General features: G+C 54.2%; 1 protein-coding gene across 1 annotated transcript in view; it reads right to left on the reverse strand.

The window, feature by feature from the left end:
* Positions 1-1,117: 1,117 nt before the first annotated feature.
* The window catches only part of LOC125687748 (uncharacterized), a gene marked incomplete at its 3' end in the record, with an annotated part of 35,905 nt that continues 10,427 nt past the window's right edge, over positions 1,118-26,595 (reverse strand). Inside the window, exons 4-10 of the mRNA XM_048933001.1 lie at positions 25,910-26,128; positions 23,873-24,034; positions 17,031-17,141; positions 13,007-13,114; positions 6,510-6,745; positions 6,319-6,386; positions 1,118-1,234 (exon numbers count right to left, since the gene is read on the reverse strand). Coding sequence (XP_048788958.1) covers positions 1,118-1,234; positions 6,319-6,386; positions 6,510-6,745; positions 13,007-13,114; positions 17,031-17,141; positions 23,873-24,034; positions 25,910-26,128 — 1,021 coding nt within the window. The remainder of the gene's footprint in view (positions 1,235-6,318; positions 6,387-6,509; positions 6,746-13,006; positions 13,115-17,030; positions 17,142-23,872; positions 24,035-25,909; positions 26,129-26,595) is intronic.

Consider the following 26,595-nt stretch of genomic DNA (forward strand, 5'->3'; position numbering starts at 1 on the left):
TTTCCCCCCCATTTCCCCCCCATTTCTCCCCATTTCTCCCCAATTTCCCCCCATTTTCCCCCCAATTTCCCCCATTTTCCCCCAATTTCCCCCCAATTTCCCCCATTTTCCCCCCAATTTCCCCCCATTTCCCCCCAATTCCCCCATTTCCCCCCAATTCTCCCCCATTTTCCCCCAAATTTCCCCCATTTTCCCCCCATTTCCCCCCATTTCCTCCAATTTCCCCCATTTTCCCCCCATTTCTCCCCATTTCCCCCCCAATTTCCCACCAATTTCCCCCATTTTCCCCAATTTCCCCCCAATTTCCCCCAAATTTCCCCATTTCCCCCCATTTCCCCCCATTTTCTCCCCCATTTCCCCCATTTCTCCCCCAATTTCTCCCTTATTTTCCCCATTTCCCCCCTCAATTTTTCCCCAAATTTCCCATTTTGGCCCAATTTTACCCATTTTACCTCCATTTTCTTCCCAATTTCCCCAATTTCCCCCATTTCCCCCCAGTTTCCCCCAAATCCCCTGGATTTTCCCCCAATTTCCCCCCTATCTCCCCCCAATTTCCCCAATTTCTCCCCCCATTTTCCCCCCATTTCCCCCCAATTTCCCCCATTTTTCCCCCATTTCCTCCCCAATTTCCCACCTATTTCCCCCAATTTCCCCCAATTTCTCCCCAATTCCCCCCATTTTCCCCCATTTTCCCCCCATTTCCCCCCAATTTCCCCCCCATTTCCCCCCATTTCCCCCCAATTTCCCCCCATTTCCCCCATTTTTCCCCCAAATTTCCCCCAATTTCCCCCCAAATTTCCCAATTTCCCTCATTTTCCCCAATTTCCCCCATTTTTTCCCATTTCGCCCCATTTCCCCCCCATTTTCCCCTCCATTTCTCCCCAATTTCCCCCATTTTCCCCCCATTTCCCCCATTTTCCCCCAAATTTCCCCCAATTTCCCCCCAAATTTCCCATTTTCCCCCATTTCCCCCATTTTTTCCCATTTCCTCCCCATTTCCCCCCAATTTCCCCCCCATTTCCCCCCATTTCCCCCCAAATTTCCCCCCAAATTTCCAATTTTCTCCCCATTTCCCCCCATTTCCCCCATCCCCCCCCATTCCCCCCCCAAATCTCACCCACTCTCCCATAGCCGGACGTCCCCCCCCCGGCTGACGCTGACCGCCTGCCCCCCCGCTGACCCCCAGCCCCACACATTGCTCCGAGTGCCACCCCACAACTTGGGGGGCAGCGGCCTGCAAAACAACAACAACAAACAACCACAAATAACTCCAAAATTTCCCATAATTCCATGAAATTTCCCTTAATTTTCTCATAATTCCCTCAAATTTCCCACAATTCCCCCGAATTTCATCCAAATTTCCCATAATTCCCCCAAATTTCCCATAATTAACCCACAATTCCCCAGATTTCCCCATAATTCTCTCGAATTCCCCCAAATTTCCCATAATTCCACCAAATTTCAGCCAAATTTCCCATAATTCCCCTAATTTCCCACAAGTTTTCCCATAATTCTTCTAAATTTCACCCAAATTTCCCATAATTCCCCCATCATGCCACCAAATTTCCCATAATTTCACCACATTTCACCAAAATGCCCCATAATTCTTCCAAATTACCCATAATTCCCACAAATAACTCCAAAATTTCCCATAATTCCATGAAATTTCCCTTAATTTTCTCATAATTCCCTCAAATTTCCCACAATTCCCCCCGAATTTTATCCAAATTCCCCAGAATTCCCCCAAATTTCCCATAATTCCCAAAATTTTCCCCAAGTTTTCCAATAATTCTTGCAAATTTTCCCAAATTTATCATAAAACCCCCCAAGTTTCACCCAAATTTCCCATGACTCCCCCAAATTTCCCATAATTCCACCTCATAATTCCCAAAATTTCCCATAATTCCACCAAATGTCTCATAATTCCACCATAATTCCCCAAAATTCCCTTAAATTTCTCAAAATTTTCCCATAATTCCCACAAATCTCCCATAATTCCACCACATTTCAGCCAAATTTCCCATGATTCCCCCATATTTCCCCAGATTTCCCCAAATATTTCCATCATTCTCTCATAATTCCCCCCAAATTTCCCACAATTCCCCCAACTTTCATCAAAATTTCCCATGATTCCCCCATTTTTTCCCCCAAATTTCCCATAATTTTCCCATAATTCCCCCAAATATCCCATAAGTCCAGAGATTTCACCCAAATTTCCCATAATTCCCAAAATTTCCCCAAGTTTTCCAATAATTCTTGCAATTTTTCCCAAATTTATCATAAACCCCCCAAGTTTCACCCAAATTTCCCATGATTCCCCTAAATTTCCCATAATTCCACCTCATAATTCCCAAAATTTCCCATAATTCCCCCAAATTTCCCATAATTCCACCATAATTCCCCAAATTTCCCTTAAATTTCCCAAAATTTTCCCATAATTCCCACAAATCTCCCATAATTCCACCACATTTCAGCCAGATTTCCAATAATTCCCCCATAATTCCCCAGATTTCCCCAAGTATTTCCATAATTCCCCCAATTTCCCCCAAATTTCCCACAATTCCCCCAACTTTCATACAAATTTCCCATGATTCCCCCAAATTTCCCACAATTCCCCCATAAATCCCCCAAAAATATCCCACAAGTCCACAGATTTTACCCAAATTTCCCATAATTCCCCAAATTTCCCCGTTTTCCAATAATTCTCGCAAATTTCCCCCAAATTTATCATAAACCCCCGAAGTTTCACCCAAATTTCCCATAATTCCCCCAAATTTCCCACAATTCCCCTGAATTTAATAAAAATTTCCCATGATTCCCCCAAATATCCCATAATTCCTCAAATTTCACACAAATTTCCCATAATTCCTTCATAATTTCCCCACGCTTCCAACAATTTCACCACATTTCACCCAAATTTCCCATAATTCCACCATAACTCCCCCAAATTTCCGATAATTCCCCCTTAGTTCCTCCAGATTTCCCATAATTCCACCACATTTCACCCAAATTTCCCTTAATTCCCCATAATTTGCACAAATTACACCCAATTCTCCCAAATTTTCCTCAAATTTCCCATAATTCCCACATAATTCCCCCCAATTTCCCATAATTCCCCAGAATTTCCCATAATTCCCTCAGGTTTCCCATAATCCCCCCACATTTCCCATAGTTCTTCCAAATTTCCCAGAATTCCCCCAAATTTCCCCAGATTTCCCATATTTCCCCCACAATTCCCCCAAATTTCCAACAATTCCCTCAAATTTCTCCCAAATTTCCCACAATTCCCCCATAATTTCCCCATGTTTCCCCATAATTCCACCACATTTCCCATAATTCCCTCACAATTACCACAGATTTCCAAAATTCCCCCTAAGTTACCCAGAATTCCACCTTAACTTACCCAAATTTCCCATAATTCCCCCACAATTCTCCCAAATTTCCCCCAAATTTCCCACAATTCCCCGAAATCTCCCGTAATTCCCCCACAACCCAAATTACCACAATTCCCTCAAATATCCCATAATTCCCCTGAATTTCCCCCATAATTCTTCCAAATTTCACGCAATACCCCCAAATTTCACCCAAATTTCCCACAATTCACCAAATTTTCCCCAAATTCCGCAAAATTATCCCAAATTTCCCGTAATTCCCCCATGATTTCCCCAAGTTTTCCTGTAATTCCACCGTATTTACCAAAATTTCCCACAATTCCCCCATAATTTACCAATATTTTTCCATAATTCCACCACATTTACCAACATTTCCCATAATTCCCCCACAATTCCCCCATAATTTCACTCAAATTTCCCACAATTCCCCCAAATTTCCCTAAATATCCCATAATTCTCACAAATTTCTCCTAAATTTCCCATAATTCCACCAAATTTCCCTCAAATTTCCCATAATTCCCACAAGTTTCCCATGATTCCCCCATATTTAACAAAATTTCCCTTAATTTTCACCAAATTTCCCATAATTTCCCACAATTCCCCCAAAATTCACCCAGATTTCCCACCATTCCCCCCAATTTCCCACAATTCCCAAAATTTCCCATAATTTCCCCAATTTTCTCCCAATTCCCCCATAATTTTTCCAAAATCCCATAATTCCTCCACATTTCACCCAAATTTCCCATGATTCCCCCATAATTTCTCCATGTTTTCCCATAATTCCACCACATTTACCAAAATTTCCCATAATTCCCCCACAATTCCCCCAAATTTCACCCAAATTTCCCAAAATTCCCCCAAATTTCCCACAATTCCCACAAATTTCTGATAATTCCACCAACTTTCACCCAAATTCCCCACAATTCCACCCAGATTTCCCACAATTCCCAGAAATTTTCCCCAAATCCCCCAAATTTCACCCAAATTTCCCATAATTCTTCCAAATTTCCCACAATTCCCCCAAATTTCCCATAATTCCCAGAAAATTTCACCCAAATTTCCCACAATTCCACCCAAATTTCACCCAAATTTCCCCAAATTTCCCTCAAATTTCCCACAATTCCCCCAAAATTCCCACAATTCCCTCAAATTTCCCATAATTCCCCCAAATTTCCCATAATTCCCCCAGATTTCACCCAAATCTCCCACAATTCCCCCAAATTTCCTCCACATTCCCAAAATTTCACCCAAATTTCCCATAATTCTTCCATATTTCCCACAATTCCCCCAAATTTCACCCAAATTTCCCCAAATTTCCCTCAAATTTCCCACAATTCTCCCAAATTTCCCACAATCCCCCCTCATTCTCCCTAATTACCCCCCATTAATTACCCCTCATTAATTACCCCCCTCCCCTTCCTCCCCTCCTCACCTCCCCTCCCCAATTAACTCCTTCATGCTAATTTATGCTAATTAACACCTCTAATTGCAGTCCCAGCACCCCATCCCCCCTTCGCCCTCTGGCCCCCAATTAACCCCTCCTTAATTACCTCTTAATTAACCTCCTCCTAATTACCCCCCATCCCCAATTACCCCCGGCCTCCCTCTCATTAATCACCCTCCCTCATTAATTAATTCATGCTAATTAATCCACTTAATTGCAGCGTCACACCCGTGCCCTCTTATCATTCCCTCTCCCATAATTAAACCCCTCTTAATTACCCTCTTAATCACCCCCCTCTTAATTACCCCCATTAATTCCCATTCATCTCCCATTCGCCACCATCCCCTCCTTTCACCCCCCACTAATTAACTAATTACTGCTAATTAATGAACCTCATTGCAGCCCCACACCCTACCATCGCTCTCTCTCCCCCAATTAACATCTTCTTAATTAACACTTAATTAATCCCCTGTTAATTACCCCATCCCCATTTCACACACCCCCATTCCTTTATCAGCCCGTTCCCTGCCTAATTAATTAATGCTAATTAATGCTAATTGGGCCGCCACCCCATTGCTCTCTCTCCCCCAATTAACACCATCTTAATTAACACTTAATTACCCCCTCTTAATTACCCCATCCCCTCTCATTATCAGCTCGTTCCCACCCTGCCTAATTAATTAATTAATGCTAATTAATGCTAATTGGGCCGCCACCCCCATCGCTCTCTCTCCCCCAATTAACATCTTCTTAATTAACACTTAATTAATCCCCTGTTAATTACCCCATCCCCATTTCACACCCCCCCATTCATTTATCAGCCCGTTCCCTGCCTACTTAATTAATGCTAATTAATGCTAATTAGGCCACCACCCCATCGCTCTCTCTCCCCCAATTAACACCATCTTAATTAACACTTAATTACCCCCTCTTAATTACCCCATCCCCTCTCATTATCAGCCCGATCCCACCCTGCCTAATGAATTAATTAATGCTAATTAATGCTAATTAGGCCACCACCCCCATCGTTCTCTCTCCCCCAATAAACATCATCTTAATTAACAATTAATCCCTTCTTAATTACCCCATCCCCCCCATACATTTATCAGACCGTTCCCTGCCTAATTAATTAATTAATGCTAATTAATGCTAATTAGGCCACCACCCCCAATTAACATCACCTTAATTACCACATAATTAGCCCCCTCTTAATTACCCCCACTCTAATCACCCCCCTCTTAATGACCCCCACCCCAATCATTAACCCCCTCCATTAATTAACCCACCCCTAATTAATTAATCACCGCTAATTAAACCACCTGACTGAGACGCCACCCAACAGCCCTCAATTACCCTTAATTACCCGCCGCTTAATTACCCCCAACCCTAATTAACCCCCCTTCCCCCAACCCCCACGCTCCACCCAACCCTTAATTAACGCTAATTAATGCTAATTAACGCTAATTAACGCTAATTAATCACCTCGGTCGGGTGCCAAACCCCGGTGCTCCCGTCGCTCCCACTCACCGCCACCGCGGCTCTCGGCGCCCCTTCATTAATTAATTAACGGCCCTTCGTTAATGAGGCCCTCATGAGGAGCTCATTAGCATCTCATTAAGGAGCTCATTAACGGGATTGATTAATTAATTAATGACTAATTAACGGCGGCTCACCTCGGGGGGCGATGGAGGCCGATGTGGGGCAGCCAGGATGGCAGCGATGGCGGCTTTGGGGGCGGCCGCAGCGACTCCAGACCCACAGCGACCCACAGCGCCCCACGGCCAGCAGCCAGCGGCCCTGCGGTGCCCCATAGCGACCCATAGAAACACATAGAGACCCATAGCGACCCATAGCGACCCATAGAAACACATAGAGACCCATAGCGACCCACAGCCAGCAGCCAGCGGCCCTGCAGTGCCCCATAGAGACACATAGAGACCCATAGAGACCCATAGGGACCCATAGAGACCCATAGCAACCCATAGCGACCCATAGGGAACCATAGGCACCCATAGAGACCCATAGCGACCCATAGCACCCAATAGCACCCCACACACCCCATAGCACCCCATAGCACCCCATTGCACCCCATAGCACCCCATAGAAGCCCACAGCACCCCATAGCACCCATAGCACCCATAGCACCCCATAGCACCCCATAGCACCCCATAGCACCCCATAGCAACCCATAGCACCCATAGCACCCCATAGCACCCCACAGCACCCCATAGCACCCCATAGCACCCATAGCACCCCATAGCACCCCACAGCACCCATAGCGCCCCATAGCACCCCACAGCACCCCATAGCACCCCATAGCACCCCATAGCACCCCACAGCACCCATAGCGCCCCATAGCACCCCATAGCACCCATAGCACCCCATAGCACCCCACAGCACCCCACAGCACCCCATAGCACCCCACAGCACCCATAGCGCCCCATAGCACCCCATAGCACCCACAGCACCCATAGCACCCCATAGCACCCCACAGCACCCATAGCGCCCCATAGCACCCCATAGAACCCCATAGCTCCCCATGGCACCCCATAGGCCCCATAGCACCCATAGCACCCCATAGCACCCCATAGCACCCTATAGCACCCCACAGCACCCCATAGCACCCCACAGACCCCATAGCACCCCATAGCACCCCATAGCAACCCATAGCACCCCATAGCACCCCATAGCACCCCATAGAACCCCACAGCACCCCACAGCACCCCACAGCACCCCATAGCACCCCATAGCACCCATAGCACCCCATAGCACCCCATAGCACCCCATAGCACCCCATAGATCCCTATAGCACCCCATAGCACCCCATAGCAACCCACAGACCCCGTAGCAACCCATAGCACCCCATAGCACCCCATAGCGCCCCATAGAATCCCATAGCACCCCATAGCACCCCATAGCTTTCCATAGCGCCCCATAGCGACCCATAGCGCCCCATAGAACCCCATAGAACCCCATAGACCCCAGAGCACCCATAGCACCCCATAGCACCCCATAGCACCCCATAGACCCCATAGCACCCCATAGCAGCCTATAGCACCCCATAGCACCCCACAGCACCCCACAGCACCCCATAGCACCCCATAGCACCCATAGCACCCCATAGCACCCCATTGCACCCCATAGCACCCCATAGCACCCATAGCACCCCATAGCACCCCATAGCACCCATAGCACCCCATAGCACCCCATAGCACCCATAGCACCCCATAGCAGCCATAGCACCCCATAGACCCCATAGAATCCCACAGCACCCATAGCACCCCATAGACCCCATAGCACCCCATAGCACCCCATAGCAGCCATAGCACCCCATAGCACCCCATAGCACCCCATAGAACCCCATAGAACCCCATAGACCCCATAGCACCTTATAGAACCCCATAGCACCCCATAGCGCCCCATAGAACCCCATAGCACCCCACAGCACCCCATAGACCCCATAGCACCCATAGCACCCCATAGCACCCCATAGAACCCCATAGCACCCCATAGCGCCCCATAGCACCCCATAGACCCCATAGCACCCATGGCACCCCATAGCACCCCATAGCACCCCATAGCACCCATAGACCCCATAGCACCCATGGCACCCCATAGCACCCCATACCACCCCATAGCATCCCACAGCACCCCATAGCACCCCATAGACCCCATAGCACCCATGGCACCCCATAGCGCCCCATAGCACCCCATAGACCCCATAGCACCCATAGCACCCCATAGCACCCCATAGCACCCCATAGACCCCATAGCACCCCATAGCACCCATAGCACCCCATAGCACCCCATAGCACCCCATAGCACCCCATGGCACCCCATTGCACCCCACTGCACCCTATAGCACCCATAGCACCCCATAGCACCCCATAGCACCCCATAGCACCCCATAGCACCCCACAGACCCCATAGCACTTCATAGAACCCCATAGCACCCATAGCACCCCATACCACCCCATAGAACCCCATAGCACCCCATAGCACCCATAGCACCCCATAGCACCCCATAGCACCCACAGCACCCATAGCGCCCCATAGCACCCACAGCACCCATAGCACCCCATAGCACCCACAGCACCCATAGCACCCCATAGCACCCCATAGCACCCATAGCACCCCACAGCACCCCATAGCACCCCATAGCACCCCACAGCACCCATAGCACCCCATAGCACCCCATAGCACCCCATAGCACCCCATAGCACCCATAGCACCCCATAGCACCCCATAGCACCCACAGCACCCATAGCGCCCCATAGCACCCACAGCACCCATAGCACCCCATAGCACCCCATAGCACCCATAGCACCCCACAGCACCCCATAGCACCCCATAGCACCCCACAGCACCCATAGCACCCCACAGCACCCCATAGCACCCCATAGCACCCCATAGCACTCCATAGAACCCCATTGCGCCCCATTGCACCCCATAGCACCCATAGCGCCCCATAGCAGCCATAGCTCCCCATAGCACCCCATAGCACCCCATAGCTCCCCATAGCACCCCACAGCACCCCATAGCACCCATAGCGCCCCATAGAACCCCATAGTACCCATAGCAACCCATAGCACCCATAGCACCCCATAGCACCCATAGCGCCCCATAGAACCCCATAGCACCCATAGCGCCCCATAGCACCCATAGCGCCCCATAGAACCCATAGCGCCCCATAGAACCCCATAGCACCCATAGCAACCCATAGCACCCCATAGCACCCCATAGCACCCATAGCACCCATAGCACCCCACAGCACCCCATAGCACCCCATAGCATCCCATAGCACCCCACAGCATGCCATAGCACCCCATAGCACCCCACAGACCCCATAACACCCCACAGACCCCATAGCACCCATAGCACCCCATAGCACCCATAGCACCCCATAGCACCCCATAGCACCCCACAGCACCCCATTGCACCCCACAGCACCCCATAGCACCCATAGCGCCCCATAGAACCCCATAGCACCCCATAGCACCCCATAGACCCCATAGCACCCCATAGCACCCCATAGCACCCTATAGCACCCATAGCACCCCATAGCACCCATAGCGCCCCATAGAACCCCATAGCACCCATAGCAACCCATAGCACCCATAGCACCCCATAGCACCCATAGCGCCCCATAGAACCCCATAGCACCCATAGCGCCCCATAGCACCCATAGCGCCCCATAGAACCCATAGCGCCCCATAGAACCCCATAGCACCCATAGCAACCCATAGCACCCCATAGCACCCCATAGCACCCATAGCACCCATAGCACCCCACAGCACCCCATAGCACCCCATAGCATCCCATAGCACCCCACAGCATGCCATAGCACCCCATAGCACCCCACAGACCCCATAACACCCCACAGACCCCATAGCACCCATAGCACCCCATAGCACCCATAGCACCCCATAGCACCCCATAGCACCCCACAGCACCCCATTGCACCCCACAGCACCCCATAGCACCCATAGCGCCCCATAGAACCCCATAGCACCCCACAGCACCCCATAGCACCCATTGCACCCCATAGCACCCATAGCGCCCCATAGAACCCCATAGCACCCCACACACCCCATAGCACCCTATAGCACCCCATAGCACCCCATAGCAGCCCATAGCACCCCATAGCATCCCATGGACCCCTATAGCACCCCATAGCACCCCATAGCTCCCCATAGCACCCCATCACACCCCATTGCGCCCCATAGCACCCCATAGCACCCCATCACACCCCATAGCGCCCCATAGCACCCCATAGCACCCCATAGCACCCCATCACACCCCATAGCGCCCCATAGCACCCCATAGCACCCCATAGCACCCCATCACACCCCATAGCGCCCCATAGCACCCCATAGCACCCCATAGCACCCCATAGCACCCCATCACACCCCATAGCGCCCCATAGCACCCCATAGCACCCCATAGCACCCCATAGCACCCCACAGCACCCATAGTGCCCCATAGCACCCCACAGCACCCCACAGCACCCATAGCGCCCCATAGACCCCATAGCACCCCATAGCACCCCATAGCACCCCATAGCACCCCATAGCACCCATAGCACCCCATAGCACCCCATAGCATCCCATAGCACCCCATAGAATCCCATAGACCCCATAGCACCCCATAGCACCCCACAGAGCCCATAGCACCCCATAGCACCCCATAGCACCCCATAGCACCCCATAGACCCCATAGCACCCCATAGAACTCCATAGCGCCCCACAGACCCCATAACACCCCACAGCACCCATAGCGCCCCATAGAACTCCATAGCACCCCACAGCACCCCATAGCACTCCATAGCACCCATAGCACCCCATAGCACCCATAGCACCCCATAGAAGCCCACAGCACCCCATAGCACCCCACAGTCGCCATAGAACCCCATAGACCCCACAGCACCCCACAGCACCCCATAGACCCCATAGCACCCCATAGCACCCCACACCACCCCACAGCACCTATCGCACCCCATAGCACCCCATGGCACCCTACAGACCCCATAGCGCCCCACAGAACCCCATTGCACCCCATAGCACCCATAGCACCCCACAGACCCCACAGACCCCAGAGATCCTATAGCACCCCACAGAACCCCATAACACCCCATAGCACCCCATAGACCCCATAGCAACCCATAGCACCCCATAGCACCCCATAGCACCCATAGCTCCCCACACAGCCCATAGCACCCCACAGACCCCATAGCACCCATAGCACCCCATAGCACCCCACAGCACCCCACAGCACCCCACAGCACCCATAGCACCCATAGCACCCCATAGCACCCCATAGCACCCCATAGACCCCATAGCACCCCATAGCACCCCATAGCACCCCACAGCACCCCATAGCACCCCATAGCACTCCATAGACTCCATAGCACCCCATAGCGCCCCATAGAACCCCATTGCACCCCATAGCACCCATAGCACCCCATAGCACCCATAGCACCCCATAGCTCCCCACACACCCCATAGCACCCCATAGCACCCATAGCACCCCATAGCACCCCATAGCACCCCATAGCACCCCATGGCACCCATAGCGCCCCATAGAACCCCATAGCACCCCACAGCACCCCATAGCACCCCATAGCACCCATAGCACCCCATAGCACCCATAGCGCCCCATAGAACCCCATAGCACCCCATAGCACCCCATAGCACCCCATATGCCCCCATAGCGCCCCATAGAACCCCACAGCACCCATAGCACCCCACAACACCCCATTGCACCCCATAGCACCCCATAGCACCCCATAGCAACCCATAGCACCTCATAGCACCCATAGCACCCCATAGCACCCATAGCACCTCATAGCACCCCATAGCACCCCACAGCACCCATAGCGCCCCATAGAACCCCATAGCACCACACAGCACCCCACAGCACCCCATAGCTGCCATAGCACCCCATAGCAACCCATAGCACCTCATAGCACCCCATAGCACCCCATAGACCCCATAGCACCCCACAGCACCCCACAGCACCCCATAGCACCCCATAGCACCCCATAGCACCCATAGCACCCCATAGCACCCCATAGCACCCATAGCACCCCATAGCACCCTATAGCACCCCATAGCACCCATAGCACCCCATAGCACCCCATAGCACCCCAAAGCACCCCATAGACCCCATAGCACCCCACAGCACCCCACAGCACCCCATAGAACCCCATAGCATCCCATAGCACCCCATAGCACCCATAGCGCCCCATAGAACCCCATAGCACCCCATAGCACCCCACAGCACCCATAGCACCCCATAGCACCCATAGCACCCCATAGCACCCCATAGCACGCCATCACACCCCATAGCGCCCCATATAACCCCATAGCACCCCATAGCACCCCATAGCACCCCATAGCACCCCATAGCACCCCACAGCACCCATAGTGCCCCATAGCACCCCACAGCACCCCACAGCACCCATAGCGCCCCATAGACCCCATAGCACCCCATAGCACCCCATAGCACCCCATAGCACCCCATAGCACCCCATAGACCCCATAGCACCCCACAGCACCCCATTGCACCCCATTGCACCCCATAGCACCCATAGCACCCCATAGCACCCCATAGCACCCCATAGCACCCATAGCACCCATAGCCCCCCCAGCCCCCCCAGCCCCCTACTCACGTGTCCCCCCACAGCACAGGGGGGGCCCTGCAGCCCCACAAGTTCCCGCAGCCGCTGCCCCACAGCGACGTCCCACAGCAGCAGCGTCCCATCAGCTGAGCCGGAGAGCTGGGAGCCACAGACACAGCGCAACCCATAGCGACCCATAGCGACCCATAGCGACCCATAGGGACCCATAGAGACCCATAGAGACCCATAGGGACCCATAGGGACCCATAGCGACCCATAGAGACCCATAGGGACCCATAGAGACCCATAGGGACCCATAGAGACCCATAGCGACCCATAGGGACCCATAGCGACCCATAGGGACCATAGCGACCCATAGCGACCCATAGCGACCCATAGGGACCCATAGCGACCCATAGGGACCATAGCGACCCATAGCGACCCATAGCGACCCATAGGGACCCATAGCGACCCATAGGGACCCATAGGGACCCATAGCGACCCATAGAGACCCATAGGGACCCATAGGGAACCATGGAGACCCATAGCGACCCATAGCGACCCATAGCGACCCATAGGGACCCATAGCGACCCATAGGGACCCATAGGGACCCATAGAGACCCATAGGGACCCATAGCGACCCATAGCGACCCATAGGGACCCATAGCGACCCATAGCGACCCATAGGGACCCATAGGGACCCATAGGGACCCATAGGGACCCATAGCGACCCATAGCGACCCATAGCGACCCATAGCGACCCATAGCGACCCATAGGGACCCATAGAGACCCATAGAGACCCATAGGGACCCATAGGGACCCATAGCGACCCATAGAGACCCATAGGGACCCATAGAGACCCATAGCGACCCATAGGGACCCATAGCGACCCATAGGGACCATAGCGACCCATAGCGACCCATAGCGACCCATAGGGACCCATAGCGACCCATAGGGACCATAGCGACCCATAGCGACCCATAGCGACCCATAGGGACCCATAGCGACCCATAGGGACCCATAGGGACCCATAGCGACCCATAGAGACCCATAGGGACCCATAGGGAACCATGGAGACCCATAGCGACCCATAGCGACCCATAGCGACCCATAGCGACCCATAGGGACCCATAGCGACCCATAGGGACCCATAGGGACCCATAGAGACCCATAGGGACCCATAGCGACCCATAGCGACCCATAGGGACCCATAGCGACCCATAGCGACCCATAGGGACCCATAGGGACCCATAGGGACCCATAGAGACCCATAGCGACCCATAGCGACCCATAGCGACCCATAGGGACCCATAGGGAACCATAGCGACCCATAGAGACCCATAGGGACCCATAGCGACCCATAGGGACCCATAGGGACACACAGGGACCCATAGGGACCCATAGCAAGTCATAGAGACCCCATAGAGACCCATAGCGACACATAGGGACCCATAGCAACCCGTAGGGAACCATAGGGAACCATACGGACCCATTGCGACCCATAGAGACCCATAGAGACCCTTTGGGACCCATAGAGACCCATAGGGAACCATAGAAACCCATTGGGACCCATAGGGACCCGTAGCGACCCATAGAGACCCCATAGAGACCCATAGCGACCCATAGCGACCCATAGTGAACCATAGGGAGCCATAGGGAGCCATAGAGACCCATAGGGACCCATAGGGACCCATTGCGACCCATAGAGACCCATAGAGAACCATAGGGAACCATAGGGACACATAGGGACACATAGGGACACACAAGGACCCATAGCAACTCATAGAGACCCCATAGACACCCTTAGCGACCCATAGCAACCCATAGGGAACCATAGGGAACCATACGGACCCATAGCGACCCATAGGGACCCATTGCGACCCATAGCGACCCATAGGAACCCATAGAGACCCATAGGGACCCATTGGGACCCATAGAGACCCATAGCAACTCATAGAGACCCCATAGCGACCCATAGTGACCCATAGCGACCCATAGGGACCCATAGAGACCCATAGGGACCCATAGCGACCCATAGCGACCCATAGCGACCCATAGCGACCCATAGCGACCCATAGGGACCCATAGGGACCCATAGCGACCCATAGGGACCCATAGGGACCCATAGAGACCCGTAGGGAACCATAGGGACCCATAGGGACCCATAGGGAACCATAGCGACCCATAGCGACCCATAGGGACCCATAGCGACCCATAGGGACCCATAGGGACACACAGGGACCCATAGCGACCCATAGAGACCCATAGGGACCCATAGGGACCCATAGCGACCCATAGAGACCCATAGGGACCCATAGGGACCCATAGGGACCCATAGGGACACATAGCGACCCATAGGGACCCATAGGGAACCATAGCGACCCATAGCGACCCATAGCGACCCATAGGGACCCATAGGGACCCATAGCGACCCATAGCGACCCATAGGGACCCATAGGGACCCATAGCGACCCGTAGGGACCCATAGGGACCCATAGCGACCCATAGGAACCCATAGAGACCCATAGGGACCTATAGGGACCCATAGCGACCCATAGGGACCCATAGCGACCCATAGAGACCCATAGCGACCCATAGGGACCCATAGCAACCCATAGCGATACATAGGGACACACAGGGACCCATAGGGACCCATAGCGACCCATAGGGAACCATAGGGACCCACTGAGACCCATAGGGACCCATAGTGGCCCATTGCAACCCATAGGGACCCATAGAGACCCATAGAGACCCATAGAGGCCCATAGGGACCCATAGGGACCCATAGCGACCCATAGCGACCCATAGAGACTCATAGGGACCCATAGGGAACCATAGGGACCCATAGCGACCCATAGGGAGCCATAGCGACCCATAGGGACCCATAGCGATACATAGGGACACACAGGGACCCATAGGGACCCATAGGGAACCATAGGGAACCATAGTGACACATAGGGACCCATAGCGACCCATAGCGACCCATAGGGACCCATCGGGACCCATAGAGACCCATAGCGACCCATAGGGACCCATAGAGACCCATAGGGACCCATAGCGACCCATAGCGACCCATAGAGGCCCATAGGGAACCATAGGGACCCATAGGGACCCATAGGGACCCATAGCGACCCATAGGGACCCATAGGGACCGATAGGAACCCATAGGGACCCATAGCGACCCATAGCGACCCATAGAAACCCATAGGGACCCATAGGGACCCATAGCGACCCATAGGGACCCATAGAGACCCATAGAGGCCCATAGGGACCCATAAAGACCCATAGAGACCCAAAGAGACCCATAGGGACCCATAGGGACCCATAGAGACCCATAGGGACCCATAGAGACCCATAGAGACCCATAGGGACCCATAGAGACCCATAGGGACCCATAGGGACCCATAGCGACCCATAGGGACCCATAGAGACCCATAGAGGCCCATAGGGACCCATAGAGACCCATAGAGATCCATAGAGGCCCATAGGGACCCATAGTGACCCATAGCGACCCATAGCGACCCATAGGGACCCATAGGGACCCATAGCGACCCATAGGGACCCATAGGGACCCATAGGGACCCATAGAGACTCATAGGGACCCATAGTGACCCATAGTGACCCATAGTGACCCATAGTGACCCATAGGGACCCATAGGGACCCATAGGGACCCATAGGGACCCATAGCGACCCATAGGGACCCATAGGGACCATAGCGACACATAGAGACCCATAGCGACCCATAGGGACATACAGGGACCCATAGCGACCCGTAGCAACTCATAGAGACCCCATAGAGACCCATAGGGACCCATAGCGACCCATAGAGACCCATAGGGACCCATAGCAACTCATGGAGACCCCACAGAGACCCATAGCGACCCATAATGACCCATAGCGACCCATAGGGACACACAGGGACTCATCGGGACCCATAGGAACCCATAGGGAACCATAGGGAACCATAGGGACCCATAGCGACCCACAGACACCCATAAAGACCCATAGGGACCCATAGAGACCCATAGAGACCCATAGGGACCCATAGATCCCCTCAGCGCCCCACACTTACCAGCAGGCCTCCTGCCCACCCCACAGCGCAGACCCACTCCTTGTGGGCGTTCTCCCATCGCCGCAGCTGCTGCCCCATAGCGGCGCCCGATGCGCCCCACACCGCCACGGCCTGACCCATAGCAAAGGGGTCAGCCCCATAGGGACCCCATAGCGACCCATAGAGCCCATAGAAACCCCATAGAGACCCATAGAGACCCATAGAGACCCATAGAGACCTACTGAGCCCCATAGAGACCCATAGAGACCCATAGAGCACCATAGAGCCCCATAGAGACCCATAGAGACCCATAGAGACCCATAGAGACCCCATAGAGCCCCATAGAGACCCCATAGAACCCCATAGAGACCCATAGTGACCCATAGAGCCCCATAGAGACCCCACAGAAACCTATTGAGCCCCATGGAGACCCATAGGGACCCACACTGCCCCACAGCCCCCCCCAGAGCCCCACAGAGCCCACGGTGCCCCATAGGAGCCCTCAGCCCCATAGAACCACACCCCCAACCCCCCCAAACCCCATAGAGACCCCATAGAAACCCATAGAGCCCCATAGAGACCCCATAGGGACCCATAGAGCCCCATAGAGACCCCATAGAAACCCATAGAGCCCCATAGAGACCCCATAGGGACCCATAGAGCCCCATAGAGCCCCATAGAGACCCATTGAGCCCCATAGAGACCCACAGAGACCCCATAGACACCAATTATGCCCCATAGAGACCCATAGAGCCCCACGGAGACCCATAGAAACCCATTGAGCCCCATGGAGACCCATAAGGACCCATAGAGACATACAGCCCCCCACAGAGCCCCACAGAGCCCACGGCGCCCCATAGAACACCGCCCCCCAACCCCCCTGAATTCCATACAGACCCCATAGAAACCCATAGAGACCCATAGAGACCCACAGAGCCCCATTGAGACCCCATAGAGACCCATGGAGACCCATAGAAACCCATAGAGACCCATAGAGACCCCATAGAGACCTATTGAGCCCCATAGAACCCCATAGAGACCCATAGAGACCCATAGAGATCCCATAGAGACCCATAGAGACCGATAGAGACCCATAGAGACCCTATAGAACCCCATAGAGACCCCACAGAAACCTATTGAGCCCCATGGAGACCCATAAGGACCCACACTGCCCCACAGCCCCCACAGAGCCCCACAGAGCCCCACAGAGCCCACGGTGCCCCATAGGAGCCCTCAGCCCCATAGAACCACACCCCCAACCCCCCCAAACCCCATAGAGACCCCATAGAGCCCCATAGAGCCCCATAGAGACCCACAGAGACCCCATAGAACCCCATAGAGCCCCATAGTAACCCATAGAGCCCCATAGATACCCCATAGAAACCCATAGAGCCCCTATAGAAACCATAGGGCCCCATAGAGACCCATAGAGTCCCATGGAGACCCACGGAGACCCATAGACACTCATAGAGACCCCATAGAGACCCAGGGAGACCCATTGAGCCCCATAGGGCCCCATAGTGACCCATAGAGCCCCATAGAGACCCCATTGAAATCCCATAGAGACCCCATAGAGCCCCATAAGGACGCACACTGCCCCACAGCCCCCCACAGAGCCCCATAGAGCCCTCAGCCCCATAGACACCAATTGAACCCCATGGAGACCTACCAGAGCCCCATGGAGACCCACAGAGACCCATAGAGACCCATTGAGACCCATAGAGCCCCATAGAGACCCCATAGAGCCCCATAGAGACCCCATAGAGACCCGTAAAGACCCCATAGAAACCCATAGAGCCGCACAGAGCCCCATAGGGACCCATAGAGCCCCATAGAGACCTCATAGAGACCAATTGAGCCCCATAGAGACCCCCCAGAGCCCCATGGAGACCCATAGAGACCCATAGAGACCCCCCAGAGCCCCACAGAGCCCCACAGAGCCCACGGTGCCCCATAGAACCCCCCCGCCAACCCCCCCAAACCCCATACAGACCCCATAGAAACCCATAGAGACCCATAGAGACCCACAGAGCCCCATTGAGACCCCACAGAGACCCATAGACACCCATAGAGACCCCATAGAGACCCATAGAGACCCCATAGAGACCCAGGGAGACCCATTGAGCCCCATAGGGCCCCATAGTGACCCATAGAGCCCCATAGTAACCCATAGAGCCCCATAGATACCCCATAGAAACCCATAGAGCCCCTATAGAAACCATAGGGCCCCATAGAGACCCATAGAGTCCCATGGAGACCCACGGAGACCCATAGACACTCATAGAGACCCCATAGATATCCCATAGGGCCCCATAGTGACCCATAGAGACCCAGGGAGACCCACTGAGCCCCATAGGGCCCCATAGTGACCCACAGAGCCCCATAGAGACCCCACAGAAATCCCATAGAGACCCGTAGAGACCCCATAGAAACCCATAGAGCTGCACAGAGCCCCATAGAGCCCCATAGAGACCAATTGAGCCCCATAGAGACCCATTGAGCCCCATGGAGACCCATAAGGACCCATAGAGACCCACAGCCCCCCACAGAGCCCCACAGAGCCCACGGCGCCCCATAGGAGCCCTCAGCCCCATAGAACCACACCCCCAACCCCCCCAAACCCCATAGAGACCCCATAGAAACCCATAGAGCCGCACAGAGACCCACAGAGACCCCATAGAGACCAATTATGCCCCATAGGGACCCATAGAGCCCCACGGAGTCCCATAGAGACCCATAGAGCCCCATAGAGACCCCATAGAAACCCATTGAGCCCCATGGAGACCCATAAGGACCCATAGAGACCCCATAGAGACCCATAGAGCCCCATAGAGACCCACAGAGACCCCATAGACACCAATTATGCCCCATAGAGACCCATAGAGCCCCATAGTAACCCATAGAGCCCCATAGAGACCCCATAGAAACCCATTGAGCCCCATGGAGACCCATAAGGACCCATAGAGACCCACAACCCCCACAGAGCCCCACAGAGCCCACGGCGCCCCATAGAACACCGCCCCCCAACCGCCCTGAACCCCATAGAGACCCCATAGAAACCCATAGAGACCCTATAGAAACCATAGAGCCCCATAGAGACCCCATAGAGACCCCATAGAGCCCCATAGGGCCCCATAGAGACCCATAGAGTCCCATGGAGACCCACAGAGACCCATAGACACCCATAGAGACCCCATAGATATCCCATATGGCCCCATAGAGGCCCATAGAGACCCATAGAGACCCCATAGCGAACCCATAGAGACCCATGGAGACCCATAGAGACCCATTGAGCCCCATAGAGTCCCATAGTGACCCATAGAGCCCCATAGAGACCCCACAGAAATCCCATAGAGACCCCATAGAGCCCCATAAGGACGCACACTGCCCCACAGCCCCCCACAGAGCCCCATAGAGCCCTCAGCCCCATAGACACCAATTGAACCCTACGGAGACCTACCAGAGCCCCATGGAGACCCATAGAGACCCATAGAGACCCATAGAGACCCACAGAGCCACATTGAGACCCATTGAGACCCATAGAGCCCCATAGAGACCCCATAGAGACCCCATAGAGACCCATAGAGACCCGTAGAGCCGCACAGAGCCCCATAGGGACCCATAGAGCCCCATAGAGACCCCATAGAGCCCCATAGAGACCCCATAGAGACCCATAGAGACCCCCCAGAGCCCCATAGAGACCCATAGAGCCCAACAGAGACCCATAGAGACCCCATAGAGCCCCACAGAGCCCACGGTGCCCCATAGAACCCCCCCGCCAACCCCCCCGAACCCCATACAGACCCCATAGAAACCCATAGAGACCCATAGAGACCCACAGAGCCCCATTGAGACCCCATAGAGACCCATGGAGACCCACAGAGCCCCACAGAGACCCAATAGACACCAATTATGCCCCATAGAGACCCATAGTGACCCATAGAGCCCCATAGAGACGCCATAGAAACCCATTGAGCCGCATGGAGACCCATAAGGACCCACACTGCCCCACAGCCCCCCACAGAGCCCCACAGAGCCCACGGTGCCCCATAGGAGCCCTCAGCCCCATAGAACCACACCCCCAACCCCCCAAACCCCATAGAGACCCCATAGAAACCCATAGAGCCCCATAGAGACCCCATAGGGACCCATAGAGCCCCGTAGAGACCCATAGACACCAATTGAGCCCCATAGAGCCCCATAGAGACCCATAGAGACCCTATAGAGACCCATAGAGACCTATAGAGACCCATAGAGACCCATAGAGACCCTATAGAGACCCATAGAGACCCATAGAGACACATAGAGCCCCATAGAGACCCATAGAGACCCATAGAGACCCTATAGAGACCCATAGAGACCTATAGAGACACATAGAGCCCCATAGAGACCCATAGAGACCCATAGAGACCCTATAGAGACCCATAGAGACCTATAGAGATCCCATAGAACCCCATAGAGCCCCATAGAGACCCCATAGAAACCCCATAGAAACCCATAGAGCCCCATAGAGACCCCATAGAAACCCATAGAGCCCCATAGAGACCCCATAGAAACCCCATAGAAACCCATAGAGCCCCTATAGAAACCATAGGGCCCCATAGAGACCCATAGACACTCATAGAGACCCCACAGATATCCCATAGGGCACCATAGTGACCCATAGAGACCCCATAGAGACCCATAGAGCCCCTATAGAAACCATAGAGCCCCATAGAGACCCCACAGAAACCCATAGAGCCCCATAGAGACCCACAGACACCCCATAGACACCAATTATGCCCCATAGAGACCCATAGAGCCCCATAGAGCCCCATAGGGACCCATAGAGCCCCATAGAGACCCACAGCCCCCCACAGAGCCCCACAGAGCCCACGGCGCCCCATAGAACACTGCCCCCCAAACCCCCTGAACCCCATAGATACCCCATAGAAACCCATAGAGCCCCTATAGAAACCATAGGGCCCCATAGAGACCCATAGAGACCCATAGAGTCCCATAGAGACCCATAGACACTCATAGAGACCCCATAGATATCCCATAGAGACCCATAGACACCAATTGAGCCCCATAGAGACCCATGGAGACCCATAGAGACCCATGGAGACCCATGGAGACCCATAGAGACCCATGGAGACCCATGGAGACCCATAGAGACGAATTATGCCCCATAGTGACCCATAGAGCCCCGCAGAGACCCACAGAGACCCATAGAGACCCCATAGAGATCGATAGAGACAAATAGAGACCCCATAGAACCCCATTGAGCCCCATGGAGACCCATAAGGACCCATAGAGACCCACAGCCCCCCACAGAGCCCCACAGAGCCCACGGTGCCCCATAGGAGCCCTCAGCCCCATAGAACCACACCCCCAACCCCCCCAAACCCCATAGAGACCCCATAGAAACCCATAGAGCCCCATAGAGACCCCATAGGGACCCATAGAGACCCATAGAGACCCATAGAGACCCCATAGAACCCCATAGAGACCCACAGAGACCCATAGAGACCCATAGAGACCCACAGAGACCCATAGAGACCCCATAGACACCTATTGAGCCCCATAGAGACCCATAGAGACCCCATAGAGCCCCATAGAGACCCATAGAGACCCCATAGAACCCCATAGAGACCCATAGAGACCAATAGAGACCCAAAGAGCCCCATAGAGACCCATAGAGACCCATAGAGACCCCATAGAGACCCATAGAGCCCCCATAGAAGCCCATAGAGACCCATAGTAACACATAGAGCCCCTATAGAGACCCATAGAGCCCCTATAGAAACCATAGAGCCCCATAGAGACCCCATAGAGACCCCACAGAAACCCATAGAGCCCCATAGAGACCCATAAGGACCCATAGAGTCCCATGGAGACCCACAGAGACCCATAGACACCCATAGAGACCCCATAGAGATCCCATAGGGCCCCATAGTGACCCATAGAGACCCCATAGAGACCCCATAGAAACCCATTGAGACCCATGGAGACCCCATAGTGACCCATAGAGCCCCATAGAGACCCCACAGAAATCCCATAGAGACCCCCTAGAGCCCCATAAGGACGCACACTGCCCCACAGCCCCCCACAGAGCCCCATAGAGCCCTCAGCCCCATAGACACCAATTGAACCCCATGGAGACCTACCAGAGCCCCATGGAGACCCACAGAGACCCATAGAGACCCATTGAGACCCATAGAGCCCCATAGAGACCCCATAGAGCCCCATAGAGACCCCATAGAGACCCGTAAAGACCCCATAGAAACCCATAGAGCCGCACAGAGCCCCATAGGGACCCATAGAGCCCCATAGAGACCTCATAGAGACCAATTGAGCCCCATAGAGACCCATAGAGCCCAACTGAGCCCCATAGAGACCCATAGAGCCCAACAGAGACCCATAGAAACCCCACAGAGCCCCACAGCCCCCCACAGAGCCCCACAGAGCCCACGGTGCCCCATAGAACCCCCCCGCCAACCCCCCCGAACCCCATACAGACCCCATAGAAACCCATAGAGGCCCATAGAGACCCACAGAGACTCATAGAGACCCACAGAGCCCCATAGAGACCCACAGAGACCCCATAGACACCAATTATGCCCCATAGAGACCCATAGAGCCCCACGGAGACCCATAGAGACCCCATAGAAACCCATAGAGACCCATAGTGACCCATAGAGCCCCATAGAGACCCCATAGAAACCCATAGAGCCCCTATAGAAACCATAGGGCCCCATAGTGACCCATAGAGACCCCACAGAAATCCCATAGAGACCCCATAGAGCCCCATAAGGACACACACTGCCCCACAGCCCCCCACAGAGCCCCATAGAGCCCTCAGCCCCATAGATCCCCCATACCCGATCCCGGCCCCCCGTCGCCAGCTGAGTCTCCGTGGGGCAGAAGCTGAGAGCCGCCGTGGGGCCGAGGTGGGGGTACAGAAGGTGCCCCCCCCCCCTCTGGCCCCATAGAGCTGTGGGGCAGCAGGGCCTGCAGGGGGAACAGCAGCAGCGCCCCGTCCTCTGTGGGAAGGGAGGGTGAGGAACAGGGACCCATAGAACCCATAGGGACCCATAGGGACCCATAGGGACCCATAGAACCCATAGGGACACATAGGGACCCATAGAACCCATAGGGACCCATAGGGAGCCCATAGGGACCCATAGAACCCATAGGGACACATAGGGACCCATAGAACCCATAGGGACCCATAGGGACCCATAGGGAGCCCATAGGGACCCATAGGGACCCATAGGGACCCATAGCAACTCATAGAGCCCCATAGAGACCCATAGAGACCCCATAGAGCCCCATAGAGACCCATAGAGACCCATAGGGACCCATAGGGACCCATAGGGACCCATAGAGACCCTCAAGGACCCATAGGGACCCATAGGGACCCCATAGACCCCATAGGGAGCCCATAGGGACCCATAGAGCCCCATAGAACCCATAGGGACCCATAGCGACCCATAGGGACCCATAGAATCCATAGGGACCCATAGGGGCCCATAGGGACCCATAGGGAGCCCATAGAACACATAGGGACCAAAGGGACCCATAGAACCCATAGGGACCCATAGGGAGCCCATAGAATCCATAGAACACATAGGGACCCATAGGGACCTATAGGGACCCATAGGGACCCATAGAACCCATAGGGACCCATAGGGACCCATAGCAACTCATAGAGACCCATAGGGACCCATAGGGACCCATAGAGACCCCATAGAACCTATAGGGAGCCCATAGGGACCCATAGGGACCCCATAGAATCCATAGGGACCCATAGGGACCCATAGGGACCCATAAGGACCCATAGGGGCCCACAAGGACCCATAGGGACCCATAGGGACCCTCAAGGACCCATAGGGACCCATAGGGAGCCCATAGAGACCCATAGAGACCCATAGAACACATAGGGACCCATAGAGACCCCATAGAACCCATAGGGATCCATAGGGACCCCATAGACCCCATAGGGACCCATAGCGACCCATATGGACCCCACAGGGACACAATAGGTACACATAGAGCCCCATAGAACCCATAGGGAACCCATAGGGACCCATAGGGACCCATAGGGAGCCCATAGAGACCCATAGGGAACCCATAGGGACCCATAGGGACCCACGGGGACCCATAGGGACCCATAGGGACCCATAGAACCCATAGGGACCCATAGGGACCCATAGCAACTCATAGAGACCCATAGGGACCCATAGGGACCCACAGGGACCCATAAGGACCCATAGGGACCCCATAGAACCCATAGGGACCCACAGAACTCATACAGCCCCATAGAAACCATTGAGCCCCATAGAAACCCATAGAGCCCCATAGGGACCCATAGAGCCCCATAGGGACCCATAGAGCCCCCATAGAGCCCCATAGGGAGCCCATAGAGACCCATAGGGAGCCATAGGGACCCATAAGGACCCATAGATCCCCATAGAGACCCACAGAGACCCACAGAACTCATACAGCCTCATAGAAAACATTGAGCCCCATAGAAACCCATAGAGCCCCATAGGGACCCATAGGGACCCATAGAGACCCATAGAGACCCATAGAGAGTCATAGAGACCCCATAGAGACCCATAGAGACCCATAGAGAGTCATAGAGACCCCATAGAGACCCATAGAGACCCATAGAGACCCATAGAGACCCATAGAGACCCATAGGGACCCATGGAGACCCATAGAGCCCCATAGAGACCCCATAGAGACCCATAGGGACCCATGGAGACCCATAGAGCCCCATAGAGACCCATAGAGACCCATAGGGACCCATGGAGACCCATAGAGCCCCATAGAGACCCATAGAGACCCATAGGGACCCATAGAGCCCCATAGAGCCCCCTAGATCCCCATAGCGCCCTTAGCCCCGCCCCTACCCGTGCTGACCGCGATCCCATTGGCTGTGGCCGACATCGCCAGCACCTCGCCTCTCCCCATTGGCCGGTTCCAGAGTAGGCGGGGCTTGAGGTGGGCGGGGCCGGGCAGCTCCCATCCCCATAGGACGCCGTCAGGCCCCGCCCCCGCCAGCACCGCCCCGCCCACCCAGGCCAGGCACGTGATTGGTCCGTTGGAGCGGCAGAGCTGGGGGGCGGAGCCTGGAGGGAAATGAATGGGGGGGGGGTAATGGGGGTAATTAACGGGGTAATTAATGGGGGTGATTAATGGGGGTGATTAATGGGGGAGAATAATGGGGGTGAATAATGGGGGTGATTAATAGGGATAATTAACGGGGTAATTAATGGGGGTGATTAATGGGGGTGATTAATGGGGATGATTATGGGGGTGATTAATGGGGTTAATTAACGGGGTAATTAATGGGGGTGATTAATGGGGATAATGGTTACAATGGGGACACAATGATACACATACGGACCCATAAGGACCCACAGAGCCCCATAGAGCCCCATAGAGGCCCATAGAGACCCATAGAACCCCACAGAGTCCTATAGAGCCCCATAGAGACCACATAGAGACCCATAGAGACCCCATAGAGATGCCATAGAGATGCCATAGAGCCCCATAGAGTCCCATAAAGCCCCATAGAGACCCACAGAGACCCACA

The sequence above is a fragment of the Lagopus muta genome, unplaced genomic scaffold (genome assembly GCF_023343835.1).
Source record: "Lagopus muta isolate bLagMut1 unplaced genomic scaffold, bLagMut1 primary scaffold_188, whole genome shotgun sequence".
In the NCBI taxonomy this organism is placed as follows: domain Eukaryota; kingdom Metazoa; phylum Chordata; class Aves; order Galliformes; family Phasianidae; genus Lagopus; species Lagopus muta.